At 39.3% G+C, this 23,195-nt stretch overlaps 1 protein-coding gene across 8 annotated transcripts in view; it reads right to left on the reverse strand.

The window, feature by feature from the left end:
- The window catches only part of LOC136845342 (protein FAM13A), a 363,685-nt gene that overhangs the window by 257,849 nt on the left and 82,641 nt on the right, over positions 1-23,195 (reverse strand). For all 8 annotated transcript variants that reach the window (XM_067115583.1, XM_067115581.1, XM_067115582.1 and 5 more), the window contains exons 3-5: positions 13,992-14,454; positions 3,017-3,314; positions 1,831-1,947 (exon numbers count right to left, since the gene is read on the reverse strand). In XM_067115583.1, coding sequence (XP_066971684.1) covers positions 1,831-1,947; positions 3,017-3,314; positions 13,992-14,063 — 487 coding nt within the window. In that variant the 5' untranslated portion in view covers positions 14,064-14,454. The remainder of the gene's footprint in view (positions 1-1,830; positions 1,948-3,016; positions 3,315-13,991; positions 14,455-23,195) is intronic.

A 23,195-nucleotide genomic window follows, 5' to 3' on the forward strand; every position in this document is an offset into this window, starting at 1 on the left:
CATTACCACAAGACTCCAATCTCATTTACTCTTGAAACCCCACACCTTGCAACAACATAATCCCTTTCTGTTACCTACCTTTGCATTTCAATTACCTAGCACAACCACTCTTTCACATTCTCCAAACCCAGCCAGGCACTGATTCAAACCCCATTCCTGGATCATAAACACACAATTAACTTTTCTGCTGCCATGCAATCTGACTAACACTATCTCCAAACTGACACATTTGTACTATTTCATGTCGAGAATTGTATTATCTCCAGGCTATTAGGCTCATGTTACGAGGCTCATCTGCCGATGGGCGACAACCATACCATGCCATGTACCAGTGGCACATAACCTTGAACATTGTGGGGCAGGGCGTGGGGTTAGTAACCCCAAACTCAAATACCTGACTGAAAGCCGGAAAGGCAACACCCTCAGGAGCCACTCCCTTCAAGGAGAGAAGTTGTTTAGATAAAAATACATTTATTATTATTATTATTATTATTATTATTATTATTATTATTATTATTATTATTATTATTATTATTATTATTATTATTATTATTTGCGTATAGGCCCTCTTTCAAACATGTTTTGTTGAATATGATGGCAGCCTTTGTTGCATTAATCTTGAACGGATAATCTATTAAGATTAATGCAACCAAGGTTGCCATCATATTCAACAAAATATTATTATTATTATTATTATTATTATTATTATTATTATTATTATTATTATTATTATTATTATTATTATTATTATTATTATTCAGTAGATGAAACCTATTCGTATGGAACAAGCCCAAAGGGGCCACTGATTTGAAATTCAAGCTTCCAAAGAATATGGTGTACATTAGGAAGAAGTAAGAGGAAGTAAAGGGGAATGCAGAAAGAAGAGATACAACCTATTAAACAAGAAAAAATGTCTTTTAAATTATTAACAAGAAAAATGTCTTTTAATTTATTAAGTTGTAGCAAATGTTGGGAAAAAATGCTAAAAAACCAAATTATTATATGACTCTTCATGACATTCTGTTAAAAGCGTCTGGTTTCGATTCTTAAATTTGTTTCTGTTTCATGTGTGTGAATGGATGCCAGAGTCAGCTGTGATCAAGCTTGCTACTTCATCCCTATAGATGAAAACGCGTACGGTGAAACACACACAAACACAAACACACACACATACAAACACACACACACACATATATATCTATATGTATATATATAATCATGAAGCTACAACTGTTGCTTAATATCAAATTCACGCTACCTCGGGAATATCTCCGATGGAGAATTATCACCGAAGGGGAATTTATAAGTGATAAATGGATTGGTACTCGTCGACTGGAGTTGCTGGATATGTTCTGTGTCGAGGGTACGTGACTCGGCAGTACCAATCCATTTATCACTTATAAATTCCCCTTCGGTGATAATTCTCCATCAGAGATATTCCCGAGGTAGCGTGAATTTGATATTAGGGGACATTTGTAGCTTCATGATTGTATATAAATCACGGTGATAAAAAATTTCGTGTATATATATATATATATATATGTGTGTGTATATATATATATATAGTATATACACACATATTTATTGTCGTTCAAGATTTACCTTGAGTCTGCTTACATTTCCGCCATCTCATACATATTAAGCCCTTAACTGTAACATGTCAAAGTTCCTACAAAAGGAATCCCCTTTCACAGAACAGCTTTAAAAACGCAATGAATAATAACCATTTGAATCTTAAAAGCACAGAGAGAGAGAGAGAGAGAGAGAGAGAGAGAGAGAGAGAGAGAGAGAGAGAGAGAGAGAGAGATGTCTCCCAGAATTTCCCATTACCTGGCGGTGCCTCCTGGGCATCTGGTGCCACACCTGAGGCTCCTCGTTCCAGCAGAAGACGTGTTCGTACCTCTTCGTCACACCAGTCCTCGCTCACTAGCGTATCATAATCAACACCTGGAAAACATTAATGAATGAATATGTGCAGGATACTCGATGAAGAGAAAAAGTCAATGGGAGGGGTCACCTCATGCCCTTTTTTAGCCCAGTAAAGAAGTCAGTCGCTGAATTATGCAATGCTAGGGTTACTGACTGGTTCATTCAACAATTTGCTGTTTTATATTTTCCAGAGCAAAACTTAGGCCACTGTATCCTCTACCTCTCCTGAACCAGGTTATTCATCTCTTTAGTTTTGGTTCCAGAGCTTTTTGAACTGAATTCGGGAAAACTGAACAGAACACTTCTGTTTATACATAATCTTTATACACAGTCAAATGGAAATTAGGACTTCTTACCACTCGCTATTGTTCTGTCCAGGTGTTCAGAGAGAGAGAGAGAGAGAGAGAGAGAGAGAGAGAGAGAGAGAGAGAGAGAGACGAAGGCACTGTTAAGGTACAAAACACAGGTACAAAATACATTTAGCGTGAGTTTCCATGGTACTGAGGTCTCATAGACAAAAAACAGTACTTCTCCCTTACAGCCACCTCAGAGCTATGCAAAAAAAGAGGTACAAACTCCCTACCAGAATATTAACTTGCGGTATCAAACTATTTTCCCCTCACATAAATAATTTACTGATGACTGTTAGTTGGAACTTTATCATTCATGTTAAAGTCAATCTTTCGAAGTGACCATCCCGCTAGATAATACCACTTATAAAGTGGCACAATTGGTTTCATGAATTTCTTTACACATCTTTTGGTAAAACGTGATGACATATTAAGTGACCTTTTTTCTATAAGCAGCTTTGCCTGCAGCTTCTCATTTACTTTTCAGAGATTTCAGTTGCTATATTGTGCAGTTGCCAGTCACCACCTACGTTTTTGGTCGTGATGCGTACCGAAATTCAGGAAGCCAAATTTACAAAGCGCTCTTTTTAGCTCCCCTTTAGCTCCAGCTGTGCCTTTCTATATTCTGATTTCCATATGATACCTGGGGTCTCTTTCTACTTAGCTGGTTAACACACACAAAAAAAATAAATAATAATAATTATAATAATAATAATAATAATAATAATTCCACTCACCATGTGTAAGCAAAAAGCAGCAGAGTAGATGAACCAAAGTGGGCACGCCGTGCCCATTGGAGTCTTCTCCATGGGCGGCCATTACCTCTTCTAGAGGGCGTCCCAGGACACCCTGTACCCCGACGCCCGCGTTCTTCATGTCTGCCAGGAGGGAGTGAACCGCGTGGGCAGGGGCGTGAAGCGGGTCTGGAGGAAGGGCGTGATGCTTGCATCTTGTGGGTGTGCGGGTGGCAGGGCGTGCGCCCATAGACACGGCTAAAAATCGGCGTACCCGGGCCAGGGTGCTCTCGGCCTCCTCCTGGAAGTTGCAAGAAATGAAAGGATTTTAACAATGAAATGGCTGTCGCTGACGAATATTAAATAAAAAGGGCGCGTCTTGTGACCCCTGCAAAACTCAATAATTGAACAAATTTGGGGAAAAATGGTTTGCGTAAAACATACAGGTCAAAACGCTTCAGTTTTGATCTAGGAATATGAAAAACTGGCAGATGCTTTAGGAAAAATTTTGTTGGAAAATATATGAAAAAACGAGATGATGATTTAGGTATGTAAAAATGATTTACATTTCTAAGGAGAAGCACATTTAAATGATCACACGCTTTTCCCAGAAAAAGTTTGTTTTGCGTAAAAAAAAAGTAAAACTTGTGAAGAGCTGGGAGAAAAAATCTTCGAAGTCAGAAATTTATTTTTTTCCGCGCCCTTGAACTTCTGACAGACTGAATCAATACAACGATTTCTTCCCTAACATAAATGAAGTAACTTTCCGCATGTCATTCAACTAAAGATTGCTGAGGCGCAAAACCGGTTCTTTTTTTAAAGCAAAAATCAATGTTAGAGTGGACCACCAAATGTCCTTATATAGCCCAGGTCCGGCGAAAACCAGAACGAGGAAAGGGAAGGAAGAACACTGAGGCTTAGAAAGGAGGAGGAGGAGGAGGAGGAGGAGGAGGAGGAGAAAGACCAGCCTACCAAAGGAGGAAAATATACGACAATGTGGATAAATATGTCAATTATCATAAAGAAACAAGTAAAATATGGGCCGAAGTTTTTTCGGCGCAATCGAGTTTTTTGTACAGCGTATAATGCTGTATGAGCCACGGCCCATGAAACTTTCAGCCACGGCCCGGTGGTAGCCTGTCCTATAGGGTTGCCAGACGCACGATCATGGCTACCTTTAACCTTAAATAAAATAAAAACTAGTGAGACTAGAGGCCTGCAATTTGTTATGTTTGATGATTGGAGGGTGAATGATTAACATACCAATTTGCTGCCCTCTAGCCTCAGTAGTTTTTAAGATCTGAGGGCGGAAAGAAAAAGTGCGGACAGAAAAAGTGCGGACGAACAGACAAATAGCCATCTCAATAGTTTTCTTTTACGGAAAACTAAAAAGGTGAATGAGTTTACTTAGGCCTATTTTTACCATCAACCTTTCGAAATCAAAGAATAAGCCACCAAAGCACGACTGCCTGGGAAGAGTGTGTGTTCACGTTGCAGCTCCGTTGCAAGTTTCTAGGCATTGATTTTTGGGACGAGGATGCTGGCTACAAGCCCCGTGCCCACATTCCCACGGACTCGAGGCTACGTCTCGGGGCCGTGCAGGCCTGGATTATTGTATTTCTCACGCCGTGCGGTATTTGGGGTTTCCCAATATTAAGCCCATATATCAAAGTTTACATTTCGGTGGACGGGTTCCGCCATAATGTTTCTTTCTGAACCATTACAAGACTTTCTGCAATTAATAATCAATGCTATTTTGATCCTACTCTTTAATGTGGCTGGCAGTTCAGAGTGATGCAATTGAGATTGGAAGGAATTAAACGGTACTTGGATTAACACAAAAGACTGCATGTGGAAACACGTTAAAATGAGTATTAAAAAAAGAAGCCATTCTGAACGCCATCAGAGAACGCCCTGCAACTGAATTATGCAATCATCCCTGTTTAAGTGATGAACCTCTTAGACCCTTTCATGGGATTTTTAATAACCTGGTAATACTTGCATAATGATGATTCGCAAGTAAAAGTGAAGTTACAGGACCATTACGGAAATAAATTGGAACCTTAGTAAACAAGAAAAAATGCGCTGAAGAAACTTCGACGCAATCGAGTTTTCTGTAAAGCGTATAATGCTGTACGAAACTCTCAGCCCCAGCCCATGAGACTCTCAGCCGCGGCACATGAAACCTTCAGCCACGGCCCGGTAAATGCCAGTGTTGTTGGCACCTATAGCGGTGCCAGATGCACGATCATGGCTAACTTTAACCTTAAATAAAATAAAAACTACTGAGGCTAGACGGCTGCAATTTGGTATGTTTGATGATTGGAGTATGGATGATCAACATTCCAATTTGCAGCTCTCTAGCCTCAGTAGCTTTTAAGATCTGAGGGCGGACAGAAAAAGTGCGGGCGGACAGACAAATAGCCATCTCAATAGTTTTCTTCTACAGGAAACTAAAATATCCTCTCCCTAGACCACTCAAGTATGTACTCCACTATGAAGGACAAACTGGTGAAAACCGTGTGTGTGAGTGTGAATGTTTTAACTGAACAGCTCGACATGGGGGATTTGATATATTAATTAAATGACTTCACGATATTTGCCTTTTAGCAGGAATCCGCTCGGAGTTCAAATGATTACCATGGCAACACATCGGTAGACGCTCTGAACCGATTTCTACCAAAAGTTGATCATTAGAAAATCATATAATAAATACATATGCTCAAATTCTGTTCACCCATTCTTGCTATATCCCGCTAATACACACACACACAATAAAACATAAACACACACACACACAAACTGGAGAAAACACTTTCCAAATTTGAAGGAAGAAGTCATAACATTGAACTGTTCAAATCAAAATGTCAAGCTAAATCATTTCTTGAATCTGAAGCTACCATTCGTGCTAAATTCGCGACAGAAGATTTATACACCAACGCCAGTGCAAAACCCAACAAAAAGCAATGAAGGCGGGAAGGGAACAGAGGAACATATGATAAACACCTGCCTTATGAAATACCAAACGTTATTGAAATCTGCCTGGAAACAAACCTCAGCAGTTTTGTACAAGTGTCAGTGTGTCAATGAGTCATAAAAGTACAAGTAATTATTTAATTATGTGACACATACACTCACGCGCGCACACACACACATATATATGTGTATATATTTATATGTGCGTATATATATAGATATACACACATGCATATATATATATATATGAAATTTTTATCACACCGTTATTTATATACAATCATGAAGCTACAAATGTCGCTTAATATCAAATTCACGCTATGGGAATATACGATGGAATATTATCCGATGGAGAATTATCACCGAAGGGAAATTTATAAGTGATAAATTCTCCTTCGGTGATAATTCTCCACCGGAGATATTCCCGAGGTAGCGTGAATTTGATATTGCGACATTTGTAGCTTCATGAATAAATATATATATGTTTATGTACTTGTATGTGTGTAACAATATATATATATATATATATATATATATATATATATATATATATATATATATATATATATATATATATATATATATATATATATATATATATATATATATATATATATATATATATATGTGTGTGTGTGTGTGTGTGTGTGTGTGTGTGTGTGTGTCATGTATCATTTTCCCGAGATCCTTTGGGTGCATGTATATGTGTATGTGTGTGTCCAGCGGGCAGAGATGGAAACGGCATTGCAAATCTGATAGAAGCTATAAATGGAAATGCAGAGTACCCATGCCGATGTGAAAGCGACTGGCCGGAAAAGTCAAAGTAGCACACAGTTGAGCATATGTGTGAGAGCTATGCTCAAAACCTTACCAGAGAGAGAGAGAGAGAGAGAGAGAGAGAGAGAGAGAGAGAGAGAGAGAGAGAGAGAGAGAGGATCATAAATGAGTCAAAACAATTGCTGCAGAGTTGGAATTACTGTCCCAATGACAGCACACGATCCAGATCAGTCGAGGTTCGTCATTACAGAGCTTTGATCAGAGGGGAGAGGAAGACAAAAGAAAACGAGCCATATACGGAAAGGAAAGCATAAAAAGGTATGTATGGAAGGCTCCAATTACTGTGTTACAACTTCCGAAGAGTCGATCCCGAAAGTACCCGGCAAAACTAACGAGGTCCTTCGGAGCGTCCCAATTACGACTCCTGCGCACATGTGCCAAATACGAGTTGAATCTACGGATATTCAAAGGTCATTGCGGATTCTGAAGGCGTACTGAGGCAAGAACTGAGAAGAAAATTAGTTCAAGAAGCTCTCAGTCCAGCTATTTTCTTTTATCAGTTCGAATACTAAACAGAGTCGAGTACTTTTCCGAGCAAAGGCTTCAAGTAACGGGTAGGTGGCGATGAAAAGTTTAATAAACATGCACCCATACGGACACGTACATACACAAACACACACTCACACACACACACTATATATATATATATATATATATATATATATATATATATATATATATATATATATATATATATATATATATATATATATATATATATATATAATGTAGAATCTACTGGTCACTTTTTACCAGATATATATGTAATTGTAATAGCCGCAATGCCCTGTTACCTTTCTCGAATTCTTTGCGTTTTTTTTTTTAATACGCTTGTCACTCGATAGCAGAAAGGATAAACCATTTCTACTTTTGTAAATAAATAAAAATGCATATGATATTAAAGAGTATTTGTGGCTTAATATTTGAGTAAAAAGAATTCATATACTTTATGAATTAGTGATTAGAGAACTAATATATATACATATACATATATATACATATTATATACTTATATATTAGTTCTCTAATCACCAATTCATATACATATCTGTATGTGTATACATATATATATATAAAACATGCACACACACACACATGTATATACACACGCACGCGCACACACATACATAAATACACATACGCAAACACATACACACATATATACATATATATATTATTGGCTTGAAGATATTTGTGATCCCTTTGATAACTGAAACATGGTCTTTTTTTCCTCCATCTTTTCTTAGTAGTACTAATCTATTCTTGCTCTGGAACTGAACTCCTAGTCCCAATGACAACAAAAAAAAAAATCTCTCATAGAACTTGTTGAGGCATACACGCCAAAGTCCATTCAGTTGTGCTGAAGGAACCAAAAAAACTTATGTAAAATTCGCCTGCTTTCCACACTTATGGATGACTTTTTTAAAGTTGGGTCATAAAACCTTGCGAAAACCTTGGGTCATAAAACCATGTCAAAACCTTGGGTCATAAAACCTTGCACATACAAATGAAGAAAGGAAACTTCAAAAGGACATTTTTACCTTATTTTTATACTTCGGCCAAAAGTTACAAGAATAACCCTTTTAAAAGCCTTTACTAGTGGTTTGAAGATCAAAAATTATTACGGATGTATGACGTTACCCTGAAAATAACTGCAGTTTCCTTGAGGCATGGTACAAGGACATATATATATATATATATATATATATATATATATATATATATATATATATATATATATATATATATATATATATATATATATATATATATATATATATATATATATATATATGTGTGTGTGTGTGTGTGTGTGTGTGTGTGTGTGTGTGTGTGTGTGTGTGTGTGTGTATGTATATATATCTTCTTCTTTATCTTCAGCTTTTCCCATCTTTATATGGGTCGCTGTTTGTTATTAGTCTTCTCCACTTTCTGCGATCATGTATGTGTATGTATGTATGTATGTATATATATATATATATATATATATATATATATATATATATATATATATATATATATATATATATAAATTTATATATATAACCTTCCTAATGGCTTTTGAAAGGGTTATTCTTGTAACTTTTGGTCGAAGTATAAAAATAATAAAATAAAAATCTCCTTTTGATGTTTTCTTACTTCATTTGTGTGTGCAAGGTTTCATGACCCAAGGTTTTGGCAAGGTTTTATGACCCAAGGTTTTGGCAAGGTTTTGTGACCCAAGGTTTTGGCAAGGTTTTATGACCCAAGGTTTTGGCAAGGTCTTATGACCCAACTTTCAAAAAGTCATTCGCAATTTCACATAAGTTTTCTTGGTTCCATCAGCACAACTTAATGGACTTTGGCGTGTATGCCTCAACAAGTTCTATAAGAGATTTTTTTATTTTGCTGTCATTGGCACTAAGAGTTCAGTTCCAGTACAAGAATAGATTAGTACTACTAAGAAAAGATAGAGGAAAAAAAGACCATGTTTCAGTTACCAAAGGGATCACAAACATCATCACCAGTTGTGACAGGACTTCCGGAGAGATACAGTGGTAAGTAAAAAACAGCTACATTAAAAGCCTTGACACATGCCCCGACAAAGATCAGAATCAATAATCAAAAGATCCTTTTTGCTACGAAGAATGGATGACATCTCGTGATGAAAACTGGGCAGCACCCCACCTGAATTTGTTTTCACATTTAACAATTGTGTTGAGACAATAGAATGTTTTACGGAGGTACGAATGAAGTAATGATTCTAAGTCGTGACTTGCACGGTAATGAAATATTGAGTAAGCCTTCTTAGAAGAATATGGATGAAACCACGTGAGGAACCGAGGCCTGTTTACCGGATAGTATAGAAGTATGGCAAGTTATTGGCAAAATACTTCAGATACAAGACAAGACTGCAACAGGGGTACAGACAGACGGACAGACAGTGTGCCAAGAAAGGCAAACTATCAATGGCAGGTCTGGGCGTCACAGTGTAATGCAAAGAATGTCATAGTAAGCGGGAAATGAGAGCTTAATTGCCATTACATTACAATGAAGAAAACAATCGCCTGCAACAATTTTAAATAAAGGAACAGTTACCACATATTCCATGTCTTGCTGAACTCTTTTTGTTTTGCAACGACCTTTAAAGAAAGACAATATTCCACGTCCCTTTCATTTCCAAATACAAACTGGACGGACATTAGTTTGGATGGGGTAAAATTTCTTTAAGAATAAAACCTACCTCCGATTACTAAAAACTCAAGAATTCTGGTTAAATGATGGATAACAGGTACAAAGAAATTATCAAACCGGGTTCACACAGATTAAAGGAGCTTTATTTTAAAGGTGGAAATACGTGTCAGTGCTGGAGAAGGTCAACTCAGGCTGTATTTGCAAGACTAGGGGGGGGGGGGCGAAGAGACCCGGTAATACGTCCAGGTTATTGAAAGTGACGTTGAAAGGAGAGAATGGTTATTCGATAACGATGAACAAGAGCTTTGGCATTGTCTTGAACAGCCTCTCTTCCATATCTATCTGTAGACAAAGACAGCCTTCCCATATCCACTAGTATTTTAAAGGTGTTCGCCTTCGCAATTCCTAAAGGTGTTAAACGCATTGAATTTTTCCTGAATGTGTTAAATGCCTAAGCTTATTCCTGAAGTGTTCAGTACCTCGGGCTATCCTTGAAGGCGCTCAACACCCGAGAATCTTCCTACAGTTGCTCTGTGCCTACGGTTATTCCTGAAGTGTCTGACACCACGGACTATTCCTACGGTGATCAGTAACTGTGATTTTTCATAACGGTGTTCTTGTACTTTGTGGTCTACACTTGAAACCTATGCATGAGAAATACTTAATAGTGAGGAGTGAAAGGATAACAAGGATCAAAAATGGTAAAAGTATGAGTCACACGGGTAAAAGAAGGAGGATAAATCTTCGGCTGTGTGGTCTTGAAACAGGTTACAATCTTTAAAAAGTGCGTCTGGTTTTGGAATGCCTTAAACCGATTGGTTTTAAAGAGTTGTCCAAAAAAATCAAGGATAAAAAATAAAAAGAATGTGCGTCTAAAAGACAAAATAAAAAGGAAAGCCGTGAGTACTGTTGTGAAAAGCAAAACAAGCAGTCCTGTCTTTCAGAATAAAGTGTCTAGTGGGCGAAGGCCCGGTGTCTCAGAAGGCATGCCCCACTGCACAGGCACCGTATTTTTCCATACTGTACTTACATAAATAGTAATTAGTAAGAGATTGCAAATTCTCAGAAAAGACAGCAGAGGTGACGAAATATCTAGATGAAAACTGAAAGGAAAAGAAATGGTAGAGCATAAATGGGTGAAGTCTTCTGAAAGTGGTGTACTGTATAAGGGACAACGCCCCTTACTGTAAGGCATCGAATATGAAACAGGGCAGAAGATATCAAAAAGAAAAGAAACTAGAAATAGAACAGTCAGGTTATATTCAAAAGTGTTATTTTTAACTACATTATTCTGCTTGCCTGCGTTGCCCTGTTCTCCAGAATACCAACTAAACCTAAAAAAAAATTTTGCTGTCAACCCCAATACCTTCTCAGAATGAGAATTGATCTCAAGGTGCAGACCTGCATGCGGAACGAAGATAGAAAAGTCATTAGCTTCGCCAAGCATGCTTCCACAGAACAGTATGTCCATATATGAAGAAAGGAAAGAACGAACAATATAAAAAGAGGAAAAACTGAACGAATTCAAGAATGTCTTAAAAATTAATATAATAAACAAGTTCAATATAAATTTTTGAAAATTATTTACAAAAACACTGAAGCCGGGGCAAAAATAAAATTTCATCACACTCACTGAAAAAGGGACAGAATGAGAATCTAGGAAGAGAACGGAATGACCTGGCGGATGTGTTCAGTTTACAAATAGTGTCCCTACCGACCGATGCACTATGCTGTCTACCTGATAGTTACTCAACTGTATTGGGTACACTTTATCCCATATTCTCGGTATTAGTCTCGTTACCGTAATATATAAATTTGATCATTTTTGCCTATACGAATTTTTTGGTCTCCAAAAGACCCCAAACCATCGAGGTCACCTTACCTGGAACCACACCCTACTGGCCACCGAAGGTTCAAAGCGGTTATTATATTACTGGTAGTGGTAGTAGCAGGGACAGCAGGAAGGGTCTTTTCTATAAGGTGAAAACTGAAGCAAAGTACAGTTAAAGAAGTTGGACAGCCAAGTTGACAAAAGACCGAAGGGAATTGATGAAAAGTAAAAGGTAGAAAGCAATACCGATGACGGCAAAAGGACACAGCAATGAACTTTCAAAACCATCTGCTTTATATCATGCAATGTACGTTGTAAGTGGCGCCCTACTTCGGAGTAATGTCCATGTAACCAATGTTAATCGTTTTTTTTTTTTTTTTTTTTTTTGCCACCGAAGACTTTAGTTACTTCAAGAGCTTTGTGGAGAGCTTGTATCTACCGATGGAGTGAATGCTCCATGCTTCAGATCATCTTTCTGATTTCTGCCAGAATGTTGTCGTCTTGATGTCTGCTCCATCAAAAGCTGTTACAACTGGAGTCTTCTTTATCCGTCTGCGTCTTGAAAGCTGAAGGTACAGTGTACACTGATACTTATACAGTCCAAAGCAAACCCAGTCCACGAGAAAGCTATTAACGTGGAATATAGCAACTCCAAAATCAGGTGACTAGATTAATAAACGTCACTCGTCACACAGTTCTTGACAATGATAATTCGAATAAAACCATTTCAGTGATGGCAAACGAAAGTCAATCACAGCTTAGATATTTTTTTAAATATAATTTACTTTCTTATTATAAAAATGTGTTAAGTAAAGACCTTTTTCTAATTTCCTTGTGGTTTTTGGAGCAGCCAATCTATTCCGCAGCCATCCTGGAAAAGAGAGGAAGAAAAAGATAGCGAGGATTACCACAGGGGGACCGATACACCTCGATCTAACGGGTGGAGGAGAGTCAGGGAAGAGTTGAAACAATTAAAAAGTGCACCGAAGTTTCTTCGGCAAAATCGAGTTTTCTGTATGAGCCGCCGCCCATGAAGCTTTCAGCCACGGCCTAGTGGTGGCCTGTCCTATCGCGTTGCCAGACGCACGATTATGGCTAACTTTAACCTTAAATAAAATCAAAGCTACTTAAGCTAGAGGGCTATAATTCAGTACGTTTGAAGATTGAAGGGTGGATGATCAACATACCAATTTGCAGCCCTCTAGCCTCAGTACTTTTTACGATCTGACGGCGGACAGACAAAGCCATCTCAACAGTTTTCTTTTACAGAAAACTAAAATCGAAGAAAATTTAAAAACTTGTTCATTCCAACGCCGGTTTGCTATCTTCTGCAAGACAAGGAAGAGGTGTTTTGTGGTGAGAAGATACACACACTTCTGGGTCAAACGGATGAATGAATGGATTCATCAAGCATTCGAAACTCATGGTATGAGCACAATTCTGTAACCACGACAGGACTGAATGGGTATTGCTGTTCCTTTGCCGCAGCACCGACCATCACACCGGGTACGCCTCGGCAAGATACGTGGAAACAGCAATTGTCATGACCCATGCAGTTCCCTTTGGGATGGAACCTAAGAAATACTGATCGAGAATTGTACTTGTGGGAAACATTAAAGAGAGGCCATCCTACGGAGGGCACAGTTAACAGAGAAGAGATTGAACAGTTCCTTCTATTTAGTGTTGTCGTGGGAAAAGAACAATGAGGCGCCTTAGATATGAAAACAATATTTAAAAGACCAGTTTTAAGGAAAATACAAAACTTTCTTTCGAAACTAAGACGAAGAAATAAAACAACCTAAGCACAAATAATGATTAAGCAATAATGAGTGAATACCTGAATACCAAAAATAGTTAAAATATTGTTCATTTTCTGATGCAAATTATGAAGATCCCTCAAAGGGACCTTAACCAAAGTTTATACTAATCGTATGGTTTATGAAACTTAGAAAGATAGAAAGAGAAAAGAAATCTCAAGAAAAATACTACAAACCTTCCTGAAGTCCATGAGAAATGAGAGAAAGATACAAAAGTCATTACCGTTCAGAACCATAATGCACTGATACATCCACGGTCCAAACAAGTTCTGATCTGCCAAGGACCCAATCTATTGCTTACATCAGCGAACAAAACTGGGAGCAGGTAACCTGATGCACTGACCTGGGGTTGACACTTAGGGTCGCCCTCTCCTCCTTCTCCATGTTGGTCGCAGCAGAAGGATGGTCGGCGCATGGCTCTTAAAGCCAATCCTTTGAGGTTCTTCGTCGGTCCTCTTTAGCCTCCTCCGAATCCCTTCTCGCAAAAGGGGCTGCAGGAGGAATGCAGGCGGTGGAACCAAAGGCTATTGGAGATACTACTACAGGAGCTACTGGCGGTGGTGGGAGTGGCTGGGGAAGCGACGAAGGGCACTCTTCTCAGGAGGAAGGATGCGGTAGCCGTCTGTGGTTTCGAAGGAGGTGGACGAGGTGGTCCAAAGGGAGCCTGCGGGATTCCCAGGGGGCCTAAGGGCGCTCCTGGGCGAGTTGGGGGCGACTTGGTGAAAGGCTCCGTGATTAGAACTTGGATGGGCCCAAGACTCGGGTCCAGTAAAGCAACACACAAAATCCGCCACCTGTCTCAGCCTCTGCAAAGGAAGAAATGAAAACTTTATTGTCGCCATCACCCACAGAATCCGCATTCAAGCAACAAAAGATATTAACAATCTAAATTGAGTATTGATTCTAAATATATATTCATATACATGGAACACCGATTCTAATACATATCACGTATGGGAGTCTCTCTCGTACTGCAATATGGAAACTTTCATTCATGCAATTCTACAAGATTCACCATGCAACAAGACATAATAACTTACTATTCGTTAAGAAACATATACCAAAGTTGTACCAAAGTGTAAATAAACAAAACCTAAAGTCAGGAATGGATATGCAAAGTGAGGTATAAGAGACCCGAACTTTCTAACACTAATGCTATGAAGTATGTCAATGTTCCAGGAACAGGTTATGTGAAGTTAAGCAAATACTTAAAACCATAAAGGAAGAGACACCAATGATTATCCATTTTTTTCTTTTTTTTTAGGAAGGAATTTGAACTATAAGTTCATTCCAAGCCAAGCAATTTCACACAGCGCTTACTACATGCATGAAACGAAGAATCAATACTTCGTGTAAAGCGTAAGAATATATATATGCATTTTTACATCGCACTTAATTCACAAAATGAACTTAACGCTATTGCATAATACTGCCTGCAGTAAATGAAGAATCTTACATAACGTATGTATGTATATACACGGCCAAATCGGCATCCATTTTAATAGGATAAATGAATATCAGTTTTCAATAACATTACTTGAGAGACAGATTTTAAAGCTATTTCAAAGCTTGCATCAAATGATGGAAGATAAAAGCTCAAAAGCTTTACAAACATACTGCAACAAGCAAACAAGTAGTAATTCAACTATTCTCATACTCATAACTTCCAAATGACAGAGTAAACGAGTACATTAAGCCCACTATTCCCCTGGAAAAGCAAGTCTTCTCCATTCACAAGTTGGATTCGCTTGTTTAGCGAAAGTCCAACTTCGACTGAAATTTAGCATCGGCACGATCCGAGAGGACATGACAAACTTGACACCATGATGGACGGACATAGAGTCACATCGAAACTATAGTCCCCTGAGTTCGTGGACGCCTGCGCAGCGAGTCTTCTTAGCCTTCGACTACGCGTTTCAATTACACGAGTTAGAAGCCAAGTTTTTATATTTTGTGAATGTGGACGTCTCCTTTTATTATAAATTTATTGTATCTGATCGCCTCAGTCGACTGAGGGGGGCCATACGAGATTGGGATGGACACCAATCACGCGTGGAAACAAAAGTTCATTTACTTTCGACGAGCTGCAGTGGCAGTTGCGATGGCCGACAGCAAGAAGAGGCACAAACAAGGCCGACTTCTGAACAGGGGAACTTGTTCTCGTGAGGTTGGTTTGACTACGTATACCGGGAGCGGTCACACGGTAGAGTGTTTAATTTTACAGGTTAATCAGTTAGCTGTCCACTTTAAGAAGAATAAGCTATGATTTAGAAATTTAAAAAAAAGCATAGTTTTTCAGTACAACAGAAGCGCTAAGTTTTACACAAGGAAAAAGGTTTGGGAGGCAACGAACAATAAGTACACAGAATTAGTTTGCCACAAGGAAAAAGAAAACCCGGTTTCTTTCTACAATAGAAAATGCAATCATTTGTAACATGCAGCAAGTACAAAAGTAACTAACTTTAATACACAGTTTAAAGAATGAAATATTATTATTAAAATAGTTTTACCATACCACTCAACTGATCATCAGCTCTCAAGGGCTTGCCCGAATGACTTGTTTTTAAACTTTTCATCTATGCTTTGTCAATTAAATTACAATTTTTCAAAGACTTTTTAATTGGGTTAATTTCAAATGTTGAAGTTTCTGATAAAATTCACCGACTGATTCACTTCCAAAACTTGATGTTCGCTACTGATTATACTTTGGACATTCACACAATAAATGTTTAACTGTTACCATTACTTTACACTCATAGCATTCAGGAGCAGGGTTATGTGGATTACTCATTAGGTATCCGTGTGTTAGACGAGAATGGCCTACTCGGAGACGTGTCAGAATTACTTGTTTATGTCTCTCTTTTTGGTATGATGAACTCCATTTTCCAACACGAGATTTTACTTGCTTCAATTTGCTACTCTCAGATTCTTCATTCAAATTACTCGGTCTTTAAAGAATGAAGGCCTGGTAAATGAATGTATGACGTTGCAGAAATGTATTGCGTATTCTATGGATTAGTTACTCGCAGTATGCTGATACCAGCCTTCAAGCAGTTTAGGAACAGTGACAGCCTGACAGCCTCAGTCAGAAATCATGTGTTTGGCAATTAGGTCAATATCCCAATCCCAAATGCAGATGTTTCCAACTACTTTCACATCATCAGACCAAAAACCCGCTATATATAGCCTACAATTAAAAATTCAACAATTTTCATTTAAAACAAGTAAAAAATGCGCCAAAGTTTCTTCGGTGCAAACGAGTTTTCTGTACAGCGTATAATCAAGGCCACCGACAATACATCTATCTTTCGGTGGTCTCGGTATAATGTTGTATGAGCCGCAGCCCATGAAACTTTAACCACGGTCCGGTGGTGGCCTGGCCTATATCGTTGCCAGAAGTACGATTATGGCTTACTTTAACCTTAAATAGAATAAAGACTACTGAGGCTAGAGGGCTGCAATTTGGTATGTTTGATGACTGGAGCGTGGATTTGCAGCCCTCTAACCTCAGTACTTTTTAAGACCTGAGGGCAGACAGAAAAAGTGCGGACAGACAAACAAACCCGGCACAACAATTGTCTTTTACAGAAAACTAAAAGACAGAGAATAAATGCATCGCACAGAATATTCTAGAGAACTTGTCCACCTTTATGGTAAAAGATATTGGCGGCTGTCTTAACTAGAAGGCAACTACTTCCATTTTCAAGAGAGCTGGATTTGCAACTGCTTACAAGCTTTAGTGAACACAGCGCAAGATGTTCAACATTCCTCCCTTTAAGTCCTATGGCACATCTAAGACTAGGCGAACGAATTCAAATGGAATGGAATACAGAGTTTAGGCCAAAGGCCAAGCACTGGGACCTATGAGGTCACTCAGCGCTGGAAAGGATATTGGGGCTAGGTGGGTTCGAAAGGTGTAACAGGAGGAAAACATCGCTGTTGCACTTAGACATAATTGTTAGGAGAGGGTGGACAGCAAGATGGAAGAAAGATAACATGAATGGAGGTACAGTAAAAGGAGTGAAAGGGGTTGCAGTTAGGGGCCGAAGGGACGCTGCAAAGAACCTTTAGTAATGCCTACAGTGACTCGTGAGGTGCACTGACGGCACTAACCCCCTAAGGGGAAACGAATCCTGAGTCCATAAACCTGTACTTGTAAACCTCCTTTTATAACAGGACTGAGCGGTGGATCTTCTGAAGAGGAGAAACTGGTCGTCACATGAGACTGGTTCTCTCTCTCTCTCTCTCTCTCTCTCTCTCTCTCTCTCTCTCTCTCTGTCGTTACACGGATACGAACATCGTCATTTACTTTACGGATGATCTCTTGTTCGGTACAGAAACAATATGTTTTCAGGAACGACCGGTTATCGCCACGGCAGGTATTAACCCGGCGTGTATCCACCTTGCGTCACCTCCGAGGTGCTAGTACCAAACGTGGCAGAAGCTCAATGGGACGCCGTGTTTAGTACTAGCCCTCGGTGAATCAAAAACATCGCTTTTTAATATAATAGAGATGTGTTTATATACAATAATACAGAAATATGTAAAAATGGGTGTATATAATACTTTGATCCCCGAGGGGCTAGGACTAAACACGGCGTCCCAAGGAGCTTCCGCCATGTTTAGTGCTAGCACCTGGGAGGTGACGCTTAGGTGGATACACACCGGGTTAACACCGCCACGACACTTATTATAACATAAGGAAATTCACCTTAGTGTGAGGAAAAAGGAAAAATTAAAGAACAAAATTGCGGTAGCAACTGTAAACCGAACACAGGAAAATGAAAAAATTAATCAGCCACTTAACGATGCTGTAATATGCATTGGATAAAGACGAAATGTAGTTGGAATTAACACGCAATAATACTGAAGTCATTTTATTCCATTTCAGTTCAAATCCAACTGAGAGCTGAGAAATCTTGATCACGAAGAAAATGGCTTTACAAAACGATGGGATGTGTATCTGTTTTACTTTGAAATGATGACACTTATAGCAATGTATATCGATATGAGCAAATTGGTAATTAATACAAATCGACTCTGTAGAAAATTATTTTTTATATACATGACCTAAAAACAGCGAAAAGATCATGAGAAAACTTTATCAAATATTTCACTTCGGGCAATGTTCACAATACTCTAAAATAAGACCGTCTTCTCTGAAAAGAAAAATAAATAAAGACCTCGTTTTGATTATGCTGAAAACCGCCCGTGCTGCAGTGACTTTCACGTCATATGAAACAGCACCATTATGCCTCTGCATTATTAAATTTGTATAACTCCTGGACTTGGAAACCGGTTCAAAAGACGACGACGTCGACGTTATATACACCTTTATGCAACACATTACGTATCCCCTCCACCGATACCCCCACCCCAAAATGCCCCACCCCCGTGAACCCAAACACGAGCTTTCTACCGAGCGGCTCCATACAGCTTCCTGAAGACTCCTTTCCTACTGTCTCCTTTCATGTGTAACTGAATAAATTTCTTTTTTCTTTCAATCTGCTGAGTTTGTTTCTTGCATGGTAAGTTCTCCTTTTGTAGTCAATTCTTTGTACACGAACCAAGTTTTTACACATTTAAGTTCCACCAGCTAGCCAGTGGCACCTTCCCCAAGTGTTAGCACCACAAACACAAAACGGAATTATAAAAATAAAAACTAATCACTTCGGCTCTGCCATAGGATTTTTGGCAAACGCAAAGCTCTGACAATTTTTTCGATGCAAATTTCCTTCTATAACAAATGGATACTAAACTCTGGCATTTTAATCAATATTAAATTAAATTTACTTTTTACCGATTGGTAGCCGACCTTTGCGCTCCTTCAATAAATGACCGGGAAGAAAAATGGCCCAAAACATAAGTCTCTTGAGACAGGATTAGAGCAGGTGAGAGGAGTACCTGCACGTTGCACAGCTCAAGTGGCACGCAGACCATGAGCATTCGTAATAAATCGAATAACGAGGTCACAAGAAAAGTCTTTTGTAACTGGGCAGTGCAGGTTTCTCTAATAGAAAAAAAAAGTAAAAAACTAAGCCGAAGTTTCTTCGGCGCAATCCAGTCGTCTGTATGAGCGGCGGCCCATGAAGCTTTCATCCACGGCCCGCTTGTGGTCTGTCTTATAACGTTGCCAGACGCACGATTATGGCTAACTTCAACCTTAAATAAAATCAAAACTACTGAGGCTAGAGGGCTGCAATTTAGTATGTTTGATGATTGGAGGGTGGATGCTCTACATACCAATTTGCAGCCCTCTAGCCTCAGTAGTTTTTAAGATCTGAGGACGGACAGAAAAAGTGCGGACGGACAGACAAAGCCATCTCATCTCAATAGTTTTCTTTTACAGAAAAAAAAGTAAAAAATACACCAAAGTTTCTTCGGGGCAATCGAGCTTTCTGTATAGCCCCAACAGCGTATAATCAAGGCCACCAAAAATACATCTATCTTTCGGTGGTCTCGGTATAACACTGTATGAGCCACCGCCCAAGAAACTTTAACTACGGCCCGATGGTGGCCTATCCTATATCGTTGCTAGAAGCACGATTATGGCTAACTTGAAACTTAACTAAAATAAAACCTACTGAGGCTAGAGGGATGCAATTTGGTATGTTTGATGATTGGAGGGTGGATGATCAACATACCAATTTGCAGCCCTCTAGCCTCAGTAGTTTTTAAGATCTGAGGGCGGACAAAATAAAGTACTGAGGACTGGGCATTCCTAAATGGAAGCAACTGTCACAGAAAGGGATTTTCCAGACAAAGGCAGAGAGCAACCTTAGTCCCTGCAGTCCAATACTGGGAGATTAAAATTAAGACACGATTCGGTAAAAGGAAGAGACTGAGGATACGCCCACGTCACATTTTTAGGGTGTAAACCAAGCAGGCTCCCCTGCTCGGGTGCTTCCTTGTAGAAGACCAGACCAAGTCAAAGGAACCTCGCCTCCAAAGAAAGTCTCATTTACGGATGCCCTATACGGAATGGAATGGAATATAGAGTTTAGGCCAAAGGCCAAGCACTGGGACCTACGGGGTCATTCAGCGCTGAAAGGAAATTGAGAGGTAGGTTTGAAAGGTGTAACAGGAGGAAACCCTCGCAGTTGCACTTTTAAGTAATTATTAGGACAGGGTGGATCACAAGATGGAAGACAGGTAATATGAATGGAAGTACGTAAAAGGAATAAAAGAGGTTGCAGCTAGGGGCCGAATAAGTGACGCTGCAAAGAACCTTTAGTAATGCATACAGTGCAGCCCGTGAGGTGCACTGACGGCAATAACCCCTAAGGAGATGCGTTTTACGGGCAGAAGAAGATACCAAATATGTCCCTGATTCAACTTGCTGCTGAAGGTGGTTCTACCTAGGGCGGAATTGCACAGCTTATGGCAAAGACCGGTCTCCACAGACCTTGCCTAGGCCTAGGAGTGTGAAGGTAGTTGCCCGATCCTTTGAGCAACCACGTTTCCCAAAAAGTGGAGCCTTTCATATATCAATAGGCAAATATAACCGTCTTTATAGCTGTGCCAACATTATCAGAAAGATCAGTCATTCAGTTCACTGGACTACAATAGAATAGAATAGAACAGAATATAGAATTTAGGCCAAAGGCCAAATGCTGGGACCTACGGGGTCATTCAGCGCTGAAAGGGAAACTGAGAGTAATAAGGTATTATTGGTGTAACAGCAAGAAAACCTCGCAGTTGCACTATGAATCCATTGTTAGGAGCGGGTGGAATGTAAGATGGAAGGAAAAGAATATGAACGGAGGCACAGTCAAAGGAAGGGAAAGGGTTGCAGCAAGGGGCCGTAGGGACGCTGCAAAGAACCTTAAGTAATGCCTACAGTTTTCTGCATGAGGTGCACTGACGGCACTATCCCTCTACGGGCTTAACGTCATTGGAGAAGGTTAGGTACGATATAAGATCAAATTGAAGCGCATTCTTTGAACAGAGCATCAATCTGAAGAAAACGTCTAAGACGACCTTATAAGGTGCTTGGTTTAAAGTAAGCCGGCCTTATGCCCAACAGGGCCCTTGCATAATTGCAGCCCGTGAGTCATGTTTTCAATTTCACGCCAGTTCTCAATTGTCAAACTTTAAAATTCTGCTCCTGTCTCCATTTTCCCTGACTCTGGGCCAGATAAGGTCCTTAGGTCCGTCCCACTAACTTCGGCATTGAATGCATTAAAAGAGCCTAATCCAATAAAATAAAGTTTTTATCACTAAATCATTGATGACGGAATCATGGCAAACAGAAACTAATAAAAAATACACCGAAGTTTCTTCGGCGCAATCGAGTTTTCTGTACAACGTTTAATGCTGTATGAAACTCTCAGCCGCGGCCCATGAAACTTTCAGCCACGGACAGATAAAGCCCTGTGTTGTTGGCACCTATAGCGGTGCCAGACGCACGATCATGGCTAACTTTAAACTTAAATGAAATAAAAACTACTGAAGCTAGAGGGCTGTAATTTGGTATGTTTCATGACTGGAGGGTGGATGATCAACTTACCAATTTGCAGCCCTCTAGCCTCGGTAGTTTTTAAGATGAGGGCGGACAGAAAAAGTGTGCGGACGGACAGAAAAACAGCCATCTCAACAGTTTTCCTTTACAGAAAACTAAAAATCAGAAGATATTTCACAAAAATATAAAGAAAAGTTACACAAATTCCACAAAGCGACCTGCTAGTACGCCTATATAAATAGTGAGGCTGTGATTAGTTTCATGTGAGTGTCTAGTGAGGTATAAAAGGGGTAAGAATATTACACAGAGAGTGAGTGAGCGAGTTTAGCCCAACCTTGCAGACATAAAAGTTATGTTTACGTCTAGGTAAATCATAATACTGATATAAGGTCGTCAAACTATTTCAAAGGAACAATACTTTCAGTTATTGAAACCTCAAAACCAAGCGTCGTTCTACGTTTGATTTGCGACCATAAACACTGGACAAACATCCACCGAAACTATATTTTTATTTTCTTTGGCCAGGTATCTACGTTAGAGATGAACTCTCTCTCTCTCTCTCTCTCTCTCTCTCTCTCTCTCTCTCTCTCTCTCTCTCTCTCTCTCTCTCAGGCTGACTGAAATGCGGTCAAAACATACAGTATTCCTCAACTGATGTGTTTCGTGACCTTTCAAAAATACCGCAGAAACTCAACCATAATCTTGTTTTGAGAAATTCCTTGAAATAGGAGACGGGTATGAGTCTTCAAGGTTAGATATTACTATCCCACAGTCATTTTCATCTCAATAACTGTAAACATGCCAGACTTAGGAGTTCTGTTTACATCCGGTTACGTTGATATCTGCGCCGGAAATGCAAAAACGTCGCAATATCTCTTGTCACGTCCAAGTACCAAGTAATCTGCAATTTTCATAACATATGAATATAGGCACACTTTGCTAAAACCCCGATTGGTCTTACCACCACGGCTATTATGTATACTGACTTCCCTCTGTGAATAAAGGGAACTCCGTCTCCCGCGCAAAGACAGGATTAATATTAAAGAAAAATGCCGAGTTCGGCTGCGAGTTCCCGACTCCAGACTA

The sequence above is a fragment of the Macrobrachium rosenbergii genome, chromosome 13 (assembly GCF_040412425.1).
Source record: "Macrobrachium rosenbergii isolate ZJJX-2024 chromosome 13, ASM4041242v1, whole genome shotgun sequence".
NCBI classification, from domain to species: Eukaryota; Metazoa; Arthropoda; class Malacostraca; order Decapoda; family Palaemonidae; genus Macrobrachium; species Macrobrachium rosenbergii.